The 15,367-nt window shown below is 45.0% G+C and overlaps 1 protein-coding gene across 4 annotated transcripts in view; it reads left to right on the top strand.

Moving 5' to 3' along the window:
- FHIP1A (FHF complex subunit HOOK interacting protein 1A) overlaps window positions 1–15,367 on the top strand; it is a 194,596-nt gene that overhangs the window by 136,184 nt on the left and 43,045 nt on the right. For all 4 annotated transcript variants that reach the window (XM_037058406.1, XM_037058405.1, XM_037058407.1 and 1 more), the window contains one exon: window positions 2,146–2,232. In XM_037058406.1, the coding sequence (XP_036914301.1) occupies window positions 2,146–2,232 (87 nt within the window). The remainder of the gene's footprint in view (window positions 1–2,145; window positions 2,233–15,367) is intronic.

The following is a 15,367-nucleotide window of genomic DNA, read 5'->3' as shown; positions in this document are numbered from 1 at the left end:
GTTACGGAGCACTGCCAAGGAGGACACGCACTGCCAAGGAGTGGGTTATGAGCAGTCCCTCTTTTACCTGAATGTTTATAGGCTATGGATGCTTTGCTTGAAGCACACTGAATATCCTGGGATGAGTACAAATGTTAGTTTATGGGTTCTGGGAAGTTTTAATTGAGAAAAAATAAGTAGATTTTCTTTATCCTCCTTATAAAATTGATAATTCTGTTTTGATTATCCACTTAACCGTCAAAAAATAAGTTCAATGCCTGACTCATTAAATAGGTATTTTTAGGCTTTGAAGCACTCCAAATTATACCACTTTTATTTCAAGGTCTTTTTGGGAGTCTACAAAGGAAAACACTTTATTTTGCTTAATGGTGCATGCTACATAAAAAAATGTTGTTATCCCAATTGAATTTAGAAGAACTTAAGCATCTTCTTAGTAACACAAATTAAATTTGCTTTGAAATCGGCCTGCTTTGGGGTGGGGGGAAGTGCCACTGAACTCTACTATATTTGGCTTCTTGATTGGATTTTTACTTTCTGATTTCTTTTCATTGTTTTCAATAAAAATCAGATTTTATATACATTTAAGGATGTAGTAAATATTTGTCAAACAATGTTTTATTTCTGTACAGCATAATATCACCTTAATATTGGATTTATTAAGAAATCAAATTTTCTTTATGGTGATTGTAAGGTAAAAAATGTTAGTGATAATCTGTTTATATACCAAATAGAGAAATAGCTTCTGGAAGAGAATGGAAATAAATTACTTTGGTTTCCCTTTCATTTTTATTGCTAAGTCAAAGGAAGTTTTGTTTATATATAAGTGGATTACATCTTCAGTTATTTTTTCTTTAATATTACAGTCTATCACCATTTTCCTGCAGAACTGTGTGGACATAAAAGAGATAGAGCTATTAGTTTCTCCCCAAATGTGTACACAGGGAAAGACTGTTAGTGATTCAAAGAGGTAGCCTCATTTCCCTAGAAATTGCTGTTTACTTTATTTGACTATTTTTTTAACAAAGAAAAATAAAGCTAATAGTCATAGTTAAGAACAGAAAAGTGATATATTTCATATTATATTTTGAAATTGAGGCTATATGCCATATTTTGCCATGTATAATGTGTACCTTTTTGCCCAAATTACACATGGGTATACTGATTACATACCCTCAGTGTAATACTGTTGTGCACGATAGGTGCAAAAATGAGGGTGCACATTGTATATGGCAAAATATGGTGCTTGTAAGATTGTTTTGGGGGGGAGACTATTGAAAAGGTTACTTATAAGATATTAGTAAGGATTGTCCAGGGTAAATATATTTTAGAAATCAAGTATAGGAAGTTTTTTTTTTTTTTACCTCTGATAATGTTTTCTACCTTTGAATAGGATCTATTTTTTATAACAAGATTTAATAAATACCTTGCTCCACAATAAAATGAGGAGCAGAAAATGCACCTTCAAAATGAGAAATTTTTTTCTGCCAGCCAAATAAATGTATTTAATTGTCCATTTTGATAGTTATATAGTTATATACATTTTGAAATTAGTTCCAAGTTGAGATGAGAAATAGATGAAGTTATGGGGTAAAAATTATACTATCCAGCTTGTGAATTTTATATTATGACTCCTTATGCATCTCAGGCTATTTATTGTCTATTTTTTAAAATAGAAACATAAAATTGCCACTGAAAAATTTTTTTCTTAATATTTAAAAAATATTTATTTATAGACAGAGGAGACAGGAAGGAGAAAGAGTGGGAGAGAAACATCAATGTGTGGTTGCCTTTCATGTGTCCCCTACTGGGGACCTGGCCTGCAACCCAGGCATGTGCCCTGAGTGGGAATTGAATTGAATTGAATAGGTGACGCTTTGCTTTATAGGCCCATGCTCAATCCACTGAGCTACACCATCCAGGGCACTTCTTAAAAATTTGAAAGTCCGAGCTATTTATACTGAAATCAACCATCTGAAAAAAGTCCATGGTGGTTTAAAATCTGAATAATTCTTTAACTGTGAAATAAATGGCCAAAATTTGGATTTCTTTTTTGAATTCAGAGTGTACACAGAAATGTTTGATGTTTAAGAAGACCTAAAATTTCAATTCTTTGTGTTTTTCATCACTACTTGTTTTCTCCTGTAGGTGGCTCATCCCTCAATTCGTAATCAGCTTGTAAGTTATATTTACAATGGGTTCCTGGTACCAGTCTTGGCTCCTGCTCTCCATAAGGTCAGTGATTGGCTGATGTAAGCTTTCACTTGTTTGTGGTACAACTGATGGAAACTGAGGAAGGCGAATGGTGTAACTGACTTGATGGTGACGTTAGCCTGATTTCTCCTTCCGTTCATATTCCTTAGCCATGTCAGACACAGGTCTTAACAGTGGCTACAGCTTAAGCCTGATGGGATCCATTTCATGTTGTAGAATATGGCATTTTGAATGGCAAGTAAGATAGTCTAAACCAGGATCGGCAAATAGACTGACTCTTGTGCCTACGTAGTTCATGGTTAGTGGCCACTTGGAACTCAAGGCCAAGTCTGTCATAGAAGGCGAAAGGTTTCCTGTGCATGTGGAGAGGGGCACTGGTAGCACAAGTCCCTTGGATTTGCCATCTCTTAGAACATAATTTTTTATTATAAAAATTTTGTGACAGCAAAAAATTAAAGTGAAGCCAAGTTAAGATCCTGTCCAAGGTTGGCTGTCTCATTAGCACTGGTCTGAATCCCCCGTGACACTCTCATTCTGTGTAATAAGTCAACTGGTAGCTTCTCCGTTGTGAGCTGTCAGGAGACACCCATGGACCTAAAATTCTAATTTTAAGAACTTTTTTCTTCACTAAGGAAAGAGACATATATAGTACGCCAGATGATCTTTGTCAGGTTATTGGACTTGCCAGCCTTGGTTGGGTGAGAGGCGAGGAACTACTCATCACATGCTTTTTGGTGGAATGCCCACCTTTCCGCACCTGCCAAGTCCCATTTCCGTGGGCTCTCATCTTACAGAATCTGAGGTTACCTGGTTGTGGCAGCTTTGAAGCCTGGCTGCACATGCTGAGTGGAGTTCCAGTTTAGATCACTGCGTCTCTTTTCTTCCCCAAACTGTCAAAGTATTTTATTTTGAGGAGATGTTACCTTCGAGAGAATTCCACACCACACTTGCCACGGTTAGTATCACAACTCTAGGCAGCCTTTGTGCACGTCTGTCTCTTGGAGCAGCAGGTCTTGGTGGGTGATGTTCATGTGTTGCCCCTTGGTGCCCTTTGAACACAGTGACAATGTTCTCCAAACAGGGTGCTTGCTCTGATTAGGATTTTTGCATTATTTCTAGGTTCAAGAGGTAATCTTGGATGGGGTTTGAACATCAAAATTTTGAGATTTCTAGGTTTAGTGGTTTATGGACACAAAGGAACCAAGTCTTTGAAATTAAAAATATCTTTTACTTTTTATTTTTTAAAAGATTTTATTCACCCATTTCCAGAGAGAAGAGAAGGGAGGGAGAAAGAGAGGGAAACATCAATGAGTGGTTGTCTCTCATGTGCCCCCAAACCAGTGGTTGTCTCTCATGTGCCCTGACTGGGAATTGAACCCCTGACACTTTGGTTCTCAGGCTGGCACTCAATCCACTGAGCCACACGAGTCAGGGTAAAAATTAAAAATGTCTTTTTGATATGGAATATATCTTTGGAAAATACAAACCTTGTATTTGCTTCCAGGTTGTCTTTCTGTTCCTCTCTTGTTGTTCTGGGGTTGGGGTGGGGGTTTGGAGTGGAGGTCTCTAGACCTCTGCATGGAGGAATTTTCCTCAGTGGAGGAACACAGCCGTGCTGGGGAAGTCCCTTGGCAGGGGTTATCCGTATATGCTCTCAAACACATTTTCTCGCACGTGTTTTCCATCCTTTTCCTCATTGACTGGCTGATATAAAATAATTCCCCAAGTCACTGTCATAATAGCTATAATTATAAAATTATTTTTTGTTCAGTGTTTTATGTCATTATAATTAGCACACCTTAAGGCTACAAATAATAGTGATAACTTATTCGTAATGGAGGATGAGACCCACTCAGAGAGCTGCCGTGAGGGTCTGACGGTCACTGTGTGTCTCCTTCACAGCGCTCGTCACGAGGGGAATCAGATCATTAAGTGTGCAGTGGCTTGCTTAATGTCTGTCTCCCCAACGGTTTGCCTGCTTCTCAGGGGTGGGGTTCACCCTTGTTTTGTTCACGGGGGTATCTCCAGTGCCACGCACCGTACCTTAGATCTAGAGGTTGAATAAACAGCGCACAAATGGAGTGGTGTGTGTCAAAGTGGCAGGCAAAGTGCTAACACTTGGTACATTCTCAGGTGGCGGTTCGTAGAGAATATTAATAGTGCTTTATATAGAGTAACTCATAGTGTTCTCAGTAATGCCCATAATTCACGTGAGATTTTGAAAATCATGTGGTTACCTTAATGTGTGCTTATTGTGAAAAAATGCAGTCAGTACTGAGTATATGAAGCAAAGTGAACGTTACCGTATTAGATTTCCAATCCCTAGTTAAGACTCCTTAATGTTTATTCATTGAGGACCATTTCTCCCAGGGCTATTGAGCGACTAGGGAGAATATTTCCTCCTTAATTGATTTTTCTTCCTACTCTTCATCTTTTTATTTTTTTAAATTTTAAAAAGTTTTATTTATTTATTTTCAGAGAGAGGGGAAGGAGAGAGGGAGAGAAATATCAATGTGTACTTGCCTCTCATGTGTCCCCAGTTGGGAACTGGCCTACAACCCAGGCATGTGCCCTGACTGGGAATTGAACTGCGATCGTGTGGTTTGCAGGCCCGTGCTCAATCCACTGAGCTACACCAGTCAGGGCCCTTATTTTTGTTTGTGTTTTTGCTATTTAAAATTAAAGGCATAGGAAAGAAGTGGAGTGGGGGGAGGTGGCCAGCCTCTCCTCCAGCTCTGGGCTTCCTGAGTGGTTGGTGAAGTGTATGAATGGCTGGCCAGGGGCTCCCAAGCAGAAGAGGAAAGAAGTCCAGAATTGGGCGTTTCCTAAGGTGTTCCCAGTGGGGACAGTCCCATCTAGAGCCTGTATCCTCTCCTCTGATGTGGAGGGAGACCTGGGAGTCTCATGTCTGCTGCAGGGGCGCCTGTCCATAGTTTTCCCATGCTGGGTCCCTTGCTTCGACCGAAGAGCCTCATTTAATATCCTTAGTAAATGTCTTTTGTGCTCTATCTCAGCCCCCAGTTTACGCAAAACATTCCAGTTATGCGCCATCAGCATAGGCAGTGTGCAGAGGTAAATTTAGTCTTTCTGTCTCATAAATAACATAAATAAATTCATACTCAGTAACTTTCCCACATCACAGTCAGTACTCATAAACAGTGCCTCCACAGCGTTCCTTAAGTCATTACGAAGGGTTGTGGGCAGTAAAAGGAGGGGAGCAGGGGGTGCCTGACAAGCACAGATGGTCACCACCTCTCCTCTTCCCGCCCTGTGCTTGTTGCACGCCACACCTACTGTGCACGCTGCTCCACGGTGGGTTTCTCCACCTGGAGCTGGGGCAGGGGGTCGTGTGTTCTCCTGTATTAGCCCAAAGGTGTACCTGGGTTTTTCCTGTTTGGTTTGGCCTTTTTTTTTTTAATGGGGCTGCATAGTTTTCTGTAGTGTGGAAATACAATCCCTTATTCACAACTCAAAAATTGAAAAACCTCTGAAAACTGAATTTTTTAAGCCATTGACACGGCAGCACAACCCAACCTTTGCTGGACTCTGGTGGCATACGCATGCCTGAACGGTCACGGGGCTGTTTTTATCTCACTCGTGTTAATATCTGTGTGCTTTCTGAAGGAATATTCATGTATTTGATTGTAGAGCTCTGCTCCCGACCTGCTGGGTTGTGTCAAGTATGGCAGCTGTAATATCGCCTTTCTCAGGGCTGAGGTTTTGAATTCCAAAATGCACGGTCTGCAGGGTTTTGGATAAGAGATCGGGAGCCTGTTTTGGTCAGTTAGAGAAGGATAGGTTTTTGGTTAAAATCGTACTTTGTAAAAGCCACATTAAAGAAAATGATACCATGTTAATATAGGTCATTTAGGAATTAGATCTAGCCATAGCCATGGACATCATGTTGTGCAAAACCAGTTATTAATGACTTTAGATTAATGGGACAGCCATTAATTGTCCAGCACGAGCTGGTTCTGTTGTCTCCGTATGTTTGATTTATCGAAGCTGAATTGTCAGGGCTGAGTGTTCATTGGCGTGGTTGTGTGAGTCTGAGTTCTCAGGGGTGCGGATGCAGGATGGGATCACAAGTGCGAGGGTTTTGCCAGCGCAAGTGCTGGTGAGAGAGAAAACGGAGCAAGGTAGGGACGGCTGGCTGTGGCACTGTCAGACAGCCTGCCTGCCTGGCGCATAGTTCAGCGGAGTGTGAGCCTGACTGGGAGTGTCCCAGCCTGTTGTGAGGAGGTCCAGGTGCCCCCCAAACAGGTCCGCCAGAGCAGCCTGGCTGCCCTCAGCCAGGGGCTGTGAGCCGCCTGTGGGTCACTCTGCTGAGGTTGCAGCATAGCCGCAGGCCCTTGGGTCACTTACATCCGGGTAGCTGGAGGTCTAGGAGGCAGGCACGTTCCCATGGCAACCATGTTCCCACATGGTCGATATCCATGGTTTTCCTGATCATAGATGTTGAAAAGATAGATAAGTGTATTTGCTTAATTTATAGAGCTCCCTTTTTTTTGGTGCAGAATTTTCAGGAGTTCCAGTATTCCCCTGATGCAGGGAGATGTTTTGGTCAGGGTTAGTTTGAGAAAAGAACTTCTTGTATCTGTCGCTGTGATGACATAGTGACAGGTGCAAACACTACCAGCATCTCAGGGGCTGTGAAACAACAAGTGTTTATGTGTTTGTTCGCGGGGCTTATCCACCTGGGGAGTGGAGTGAGCAGCTTGTAGGTAGCTCTTCTCCACAGCATCCTCACTTGGGGACCCAGGTTGGTAGAACCTGCACAGTCTAATATCACTGGTCATGCTGTCAGAGGGGAGGTACCACAGTGGATGGCCCACTGGTTTTGAAGCTCCTGTCTGGAGGTGACACATGTCATTTCTGTTCACGTTTCATTGTCCAAAGCAAAGCCAATCCCCAGGCCACATGTGACCTTGGAGGCAAGTGCACTTTCACTTTTCCAGAAGAAGAGAGGCATCAAGGGCAATTATCAGCCCCAATGACTGTCATATTTTGTTAATCAGGGCCCCAGAAGGAACAGGTGGCACTCACGTTGGCTGGTGAGGGATCTCCTTACCAGAAGATGACGTTTCAATGATGTATGGCTGTGTGATCAGCTGCCCCAACCTTAAAGACTTAAAACACTCATTTATCATGAATCTAGAGTACAATTGCCAGGTTCAGGAATTAGGGCAGTGCTCAGAGGGGACACTCATTTCTGTCCTATGAGTTCTGGGCTCAGCTGGGATGAGTACACTGACTGCAGCCTAGACAGCTTGGGGCTGGATGGGTCTGTCTGTCTGTCTATCTATCTATCTATCTATCTGCCTCTTGCCCTCTTTCCACAAAGCCTCTCCACAGGGCTAGCTTGGGCTTCCTCACAGCATGGTGGCCTCAGGTAGTTGGACTTCCCGTATGTGGGGTGAGGGCTCCAAGAGACAGGAAGTGGACAGTGCGAGTCTGGAAGGAGAAACCATGTTGCTTTCCTCCTGTTTTATTGTTCATAGTAGTCACCCACTTTCAAGGCAGGAGCATAGACCCCACCTGTTGATGACAGGAGTGTCAAAGAATTTGTGGCCATAGTCTAGGCGGGGTTACCATGGGTACCACCCTAGGACTGAATGCTTAAGCATTAGGGGCCTATGTAGAAAAGGTCATCTGAAAAGAACCATGAACTTGTGTCATGGGTCACAGCCAAACCTGAGGCAGCCCCTCAGAGAGGAAGTCAGTAAAATAAAATAAAATAGCAAGACTTTACTCATCTTTCTTGCTCTGATGTCCTGCTGGAAGCCTGTTGGGTGAACCCAAATGGAAACCAGGCAGTGAGGGAATCATGGGGTAAAAAGCGGTCCATGTGGGGCCACTGGGGCTCAGAGCAGGGAGACAAGAGGAGGGCGAGGGGCACATGGAAGGCATCCAGCATTTACGAGGTTCAGCATCTTAGAGTATAGCGTCACCCACCAGGAACCCTTCCAGACCACCTGCAAACGGCGGCTGCCTCTCTGACATGAAACTGCCAGGCCTTCCCTCACCGCATCCAGTGCACTTAATATTTGTTTTAAAAGACTGGGATTTTAAAGAATCACTTTTTCAACAAACCCGAGGCTCTGACTCCTTGACCAGAGCTGCCTCCCTTCCCCCTTGACATCCACACTCCAGACTCGCCTGTTCTCCTTGTCTGCTCCCCTGACCTAACTCTCTCCTGTCCTTCCCTGCCCATGGGTTTGCTCAGGGCTGGGGCTTCCACTGATCAACCGCTGAGTATATCTCTCACCTCTGCAGAGAGCCTGCGCATCTGCTCGGCATGAACACTCAACCCCTGGGTGGGTCTCTTTGCCCGAAGGGTCCGCTGTGCCCCTCAAACATAGACCATAGAAGCCAAACGCACAATGTCTTTCTCCCCAGGCCACCTTAGCTCATCCTCTGCACACTTTGTGTGGGTGAGTAACATTATTTTCCTAGTTACCTGGCCGAGAAGCCATGATTGATTCTTCTTGAATCTTTCCTCTTACTCACCCCTCATGCTGTGCCAGGCGGACAAAAACGGAAGTGAGGCAGGATCATTGCCTTTGTCCAGCGGTGTCGTGTAGGAACAGGGGGCTGGCTGGAGACCAGCAGACAGAGGCGGCTCCAGCGGGGACAGAAAGTGGGGACTGGAGGGTGTCTGGAGGGGCACGTGTTGCATAAATAACACCCCGGGCTCAGTCATTTTATTTCGGCTGCGTGTCCTGTGAAATAGGATGGTCCTCTTTTGTGGGTTACGTTGGCTTCTTTATTTGGAGACTGGCAAAAAATTAAGGAAGAAATTTGGGGCTACCTGTAGCAGTTGAGGGCGGGGGCATTGAGGGTGTTGGAGTAAGGGATGGGTGGAGGGAGAAATAACCGCACACCGGCCTTTTCTGCCGTTACCTCACAGGCATTAGGAGTAATAACTGCGACCTCAAAGAAAGCCTATCCCTTTGGCTTTTGCAAAGAGCAGCTAGCTAGGTTTCTCTCAGCAAATTACTCCGTATAGGTGTGCCTGGAAAAACAGAAGCAAAAAAAAATCTACCAGAAAAACTGATTTTCCACCATGCCGTGGGCTGCGACCGTGCTGGAACAGGGGACACGGGTGGAATTAATGTCAGACGCTTGTCAGACCCGCCCTCAGCAGCCTGCTTGCTGGGTTCCCGTAAGCCACAAAGGAGCCCATTTGTTTTACAATCTTGTCTTCCAAACATACACATACATATTCATGAGCGATATCCTGTGAGCTCAGTAATTCATGGCTTATTGACTTAGGTTGATGGATGGAGGTTTTTTTGGAGACTAGAGAAGAAAAGATGGAAATTTTGAGAGTGTGGGAGCAGCCATACTTGTGAGTCGCCTGCGTGCTATTAATGTGTCTGGGGGGGGCGGGGGGAAGTGGCCGGGACCCCTTAAGAGCCCAGTTGGGTGTTTTTGACTTGTATGCCCCATGAAACTAGTGACTGAAAATTTTAAGAGCAATTTAATACAATCTTCAAATGATCATCATTAGTAAATGTTATTGAGCTCTAATTGGGTGTTGAGTTTATGGGCGGAGTACTTAACCCCTTAGGTCCTGCTGGTTTTAGTCTCCAGAGCAGCCTGTCACCTAGCTGAGCTCCAATTCCATCCGTCTTCCCTCCTCCGTCTCTAGTCTGGGAGATGGTGGAGGGGGGTTGGGTGGCAGGAGGGCAGAGGCAGCTCTCCTGCTTGCTCTTTGGGCAGACTTCCTGTTGCATTTTTGGATGCCGGGCATGTCGTCGCTCCGTCACTCTGCTGTCGTCTGCATCACTTCCTATGAAACACACCTTGCAGTTTTCTGTCTGGTTTGCATGAATGCTGTAAAATTTCACTGGCCAGGTCCTTCCTTTTGGCAGGGAATTGGAAGAAAGGAGGGATCAAAGCCCTGGAGCTAGGATGCCATCTTGGCCCTGGCACTCAGATTTTATTTTTCAAATCTGGTGGTTCTTTGCTAAGTCTGTTATAGTTTTTCCTGATTATGGAGGTTCTCCAGTAGACTGGCTCTGGGGAGGACCATACTAAAAACTGGAGTGGGATAGTGTTTTGGTCCCTCCGTTCCACATTTTTACTTAAGTATTTCAGTTAATTTGCTTTTTAAAACCCGTTCCCTAGATTATTGATCCAAGATGTTTGACCGAAGGCCCCCGAATGTTGCCCTGCTCTATTTTTTGCTGGCTCCTTAGTCCTTTTCCTGTAATGCTGTCGAGCTCTCCTTGTTCATGGGGAACTTTGTTTATTACCACGGCTGGAGTAGACAAGTCCCTTAAGCGACTCTGTCCTCCACTTTGCTGAAAGCACGCCCCGGTGACCACTGGGGCCCACAGGCTGCTGGTCTGGCGCCAAGTGAAGGGGTCTTGAGGATGCCCTGGAGAAGTTCTGTTGTTTCTCATAGAAGCCGCTGCTGCTGTGTCAGAGCCTCTCGGGAGGGTGCCGTGGGCTCAGGGCAGGGGGTGCTGGCTTACTACCTGTGGGCCGCCTGGCAGCTGGGGAGACCGCGCCCCGTGTGTGGAGCAGGAGCGCCTGTGCCACCTGGTGCCACCTCAAGCTCATATCGTGTTGCGGTCCCCACTGGATGCTGGAGATCCAGCTGTGACCGACCGAGGAGCTGGGATGGCAGTGGCAGGGCCCAACGATATTCTGTCTCCTCTGTTACCCCCGAACATAGACAGAGAGTTCAGTGGGAGCAGAGGGGCCAGACAGAAGGATCACCGTAGCAGCCAGTGATGGCAGTCGAACGAGGTAGTCAAAAGGCCCAGTCCTGCTGCGGGCCTGCTGCTGTGGAACGTGGGGGCTGTCTTAGCCATGTAAGCAGATAATGTAGGTCAAAACATTCTGCGAAATTGAAGGACTTTGTAGCAGTGGTGTATCTAAAGGTGGGCAGTGAAGGGAGACTGTTGGGCTCCTGTCGGTTCTCAGAGTGTGTTTCTGCCCCTGATGTGTGTGCAGTGTTTGATTGAGGGGAGCACCTCCCCTTGCTCAGGATGCTGGACAGGTGCCATTATTAACGATGACATCAACGCTGCTCTCCTGTGTGATGCTGTCAAGTAGGTGGACAGTGAGTGATATCGCTACCATAAAACTCAAGTGCAAATGCTGTCAGCGCAGCAGTGGGAATCCTGGCCACTCGGGGACATCCTGGCCCATAGACAATAAAAACTCACAGATGAAGGAACCTGCCACAGTCATATTGCTGGTTAAATAGCAAAGAGTCAGAACTCAAACTAAGTCTCTCTAACCTCAAACTTCATTTTTTTAAATGTTAATGATGCTGCTTCCCAAAATTGTATTAATCAAATATAGCGCATTAACTGGACGTATTAGATGGCACATACTAATGGCACATCCTGTATGTCACAGAGTGTTGTAAGGAGACCGCGGAAGAGCATCGTTCTGCCTCGGCCCCAGTCCCACCAGAGCCGTGGTGCTGTGGGCAGAAGGGAAAACAAGTGCCCCTTGTGGCTGCAGCTCACACAGTAAACCTGGCCTTGCCGGGCGACCTCATTACTTTCCATGTTCTGGGGTATGCAGTGGAGAGAGGCTGCACACAGATGTTCAGATCCATATATACACATACTTTTCCTGTCATCAGTATATAGAAAAGCCCAGGAGAGTCCGTGGTTCATCCCGGAGCTACCACCTGTGGGCCAGCTGCGGAACATGATGAGATGTCTGCCGTTCACAGTGGAAATGTCTGCCTCCGAGAGCGTGGAAATAGGTTGTCATAGAAGCTATTGGGACATTCACTTCTTTTTGTTTTCCTCAAGAAAATCTAGTAATTAATATCTACACTCTCATGCTAAGCTTCTAGCCTACTTTAAACACTGTGTCTTCGAATCGATTTTGTAGACAGCATGGCTCCAAATAGGGCACATAGTGTGTATTCAGCTGAGACCAGGGCACATTGTTACAAGGATGGAAACCTAAATCTTTGCTCTCGTTTTGCATATTCACAGAACAAATAGAGAATTAATTGGCCATAGGATCCACTATATCATCACCCAGGCCTAAAGCCAGCCTCATGGTGCCTTTGGGGCATCCCTGTTCCCCTTCCTGTACTGACGTTGAGCGCTGCTTGTTCTTACGGAGCTCTGTGACCGTGCCTGGAGCCTCTCCAGAATGCTAGATCTAACACTGTGCCAAAGCAAACAGACACACACACACACACTGGCCTAAGTAAATAGACCTAAGTAAGTAGACAGAAAAGGGAAGGCTAATTTATTCATTGATAGAACCCTCAATGTTGTGGTATCCAGCAGATACGTTCTTTGCCAAGGGTTTAGTACAGTGTGGACTTCAGAGCTGGGCTGCCAGGGTGTCTGCCCCAGCTCTGCCTCTCGCCAGCTCTGTGCCCATGAGAAGGACCTTTAACCTCGCTGAGCCGCTTTCCTAATTTGTAAAGTGGGGGGATGGTGGCAGTGCCTACCTTGTAGAAGATGAGACGATGGGATGAGTTGATTCTGTAAAATGGTGCCTGGCGGAGAGTAAGTGCTATGTGTGTGTGAGCTCTGTTATTACTGTTTTTATCCTTATTATATGCCTGTTAGAAAAACCATAATTTTTGATGGCTGAGCAGTCTTTTCATTGATGTGTAATACTACACAGTACTACTATTATTTCATCTGTAGTGATATAAACTGTGGCGTACTGCCAGGAGGAAATCAGTTGAGAACTATAGACATCAAGGTGGTGAGAGAAATAGAGATGTTGACTTTATAGAGACCAGTTATTTTAACTTTTTCCTGGGTCAATCCCAAACTTCCTCCCCCTTCTCTCACAGACTCACTTCTCCAGCCACCCTGGACCATTTGCTACCCAGAAAGTGTGAACTGGCCTTCTAGTTAAATGCCTCTACTTAGGCTCTTCCTTTACTTGAGGTGCCTTTCTCCTCCAGCTGTGCATCTTCCTTATCCTTCAACGTCTGGGCCACATGCCACCTCCTTCTGAAAGTCCTCCTGATTAAGCCGGAAGTAGGCAACTACTCTTCACTCCTTCAGAGTTTGGTTGGTATCACTCATGTGACACCCAAAGGTTACTCTACATGATCCTTATGGGTTTGATGTGTTACTTCTGTTGGCAGACAGAAAACAGCATGAGAGGAGAGACCACGCATATTTGCTCATTCATTCAGCCAGTGAACTAATATCATAGCAGCATGTGTGGCACACCCCCTTGCACATAATAGGTATTTTTATGGTTTCTAGGTAAGCGAGTGTGTGAACATAGATATGGTAACTAGGTAGGAGTGTGTGTGCGTGCAGAGCACATGTGCAGGAGTGAGAGGAGAAAGCCAGGGAGAGATTAAAGAATGTAGAGCTGTTGGGGTCCAGCCTCGTTGGTGACCTGATGTTTGGCTGACAGCTGGCACTTGTGGGGTGGCATGGAGCCGGGAGGAAAGGGAGCTGTTGGAGTGGAGGGGTGTTGAGTGCGGGCTAGAGACGGCTGCTGCTGAAAGGGAGACAACCATTATTGTCATGTAAGTGCAGAGAAATGACTTGAGACAGATATTGCTGGAAACATAGAAAGGAAGATACAGATGTTTTGTAGGAAAAAGCAGAAGGAATACAAACAAAAAATATTAGTGGAGGATCAGAGATGGCTCTAAGATTCGTGTTTGAAATGTGCTCCCCACATGTAGAGATGGAATTGTATGAAGTGGGCAAACTTTCTGCTATTGGCTTGTGTTGTCTGTAACTGGCAATACGTTGTGCCATAATTATTTATCAAGGCATCAAACTATGTGGATAAGTGTGTGTGATATTTATATTTGTGTTAAATGGTTTACCAGAACTAGTAGAGTTAGTTGTCCAGTTTTTCCTTTGATGGTATCATGCTGTAAGAATTTAGGAGCACGGAGGTGTAAAGCCCATTTGATTTCAATGTCATAGAGATGCTCTATGTGGAGTGAGGGTGGGGGACTTTCTCATTTGATCCTGTGTCCTTATTTCCTGACGCAGTGTTAACCCAATGCTTGGTGCTCAATAGGTACTCCATAACTGTTTCCCAGTAAAGGAATCAGTAGCATCTCATTTTTTCCAGTAAATGAGTTACTAATACCGTGGTTTAAAGTTCTTCCCAAATCTACATGGAGAGATGAAATTGGAGGCAGAAACATAGTATGCTGTGCTCCCACAGAGTTTTAGTGCTAGACATAACTTCGGAGATTGTCTAGTCCCAGCTCCTCATTTTTCAGATAAAGACATTGAGGACTGTAGAGGTGAAGTGACTGGCCCAGGCTCACACAACTGGTACTAGCTGAGCTTGGACCAAAAACCTAAGTCCCCAAGTCTTAAGGCCTCAGCCTCATTGCTTTTCATGACCCTGCTCTGAAGTAAATCTTAGTTCCATGATTCCTTCGATGGCATAACTTAACTCCTGAGCTCCCAATGCAGAATTCTGGGAAAAGAATTCTCCTTGTGCTTCTCTGTTAATTGAAAATGGAAAGATTTCTTGGGGAGCAAATCCCCTTCCTCTCAAGGCCCCTTTGCAGTGCAGGGGCTGCTTGGGGGAGCCCATAGGAAGTTTCTGCGGCCCTGTTCCAGCCTCTCCAGCTCAGCAGGCTCCGAAAAGAGAGCTTGCACCATCTAGTGGATCCAGGAGGCTCTCGGGTCTGATTTATTGGTGGCTCTACTTTAAAAAGAAGAAAGGAACAGTATTTTCATGTCATTAATCTGTAGATTCACACAGGCACTCCTTTGTTCCTATCACAAAAGTGGGGTCGATGGCCCAGAATGGTGGTGGGATTACTTTGTGCCTGAATGTGCTGAAAACAAGGACTTAGTGACCCCCCTCCTCTTGCTCCTCCTCCTTCCCTTTTAATGGTAGAAGGAGGGCAAGGATATGAACAATATATTTACCTTGATTTTTCAACCAGTGATTGGATTATTGTGGTCATTAATTCAAACATGAACTGCTCTGTAATGGGGCCTTCCCATTGTAGATGAGAATGAGTCAAATCCTGCTATTATTCCTGGGAAATCCTGTAGGGCTCATCTGGGCAATGAATGTACTATTCAATAATATACAGTACCTGTTACCCAACTGGAAAAGGGAAGTATTTGGAAGTTTCCAAATTACCACTTTGTTTTCCTTCCATAGAGTCTTTAAATCTCTTCATAAACTCTGCAGAATATTTATC

Source organism: Sturnira hondurensis, unplaced genomic scaffold (genome assembly GCF_014824575.4).
Source record: "Sturnira hondurensis isolate 20B ecotype Veracruz unplaced genomic scaffold, ASM1482457v3 Scaffold0010128, whole genome shotgun sequence".
In the NCBI taxonomy this organism is placed as follows: domain Eukaryota; kingdom Metazoa; phylum Chordata; class Mammalia; order Chiroptera; family Phyllostomidae; genus Sturnira; species Sturnira hondurensis.
The sequence above is the reverse complement of the archived record's forward strand: the minus strand, read 5'-3'. Positions and strand labels throughout refer to the sequence as shown.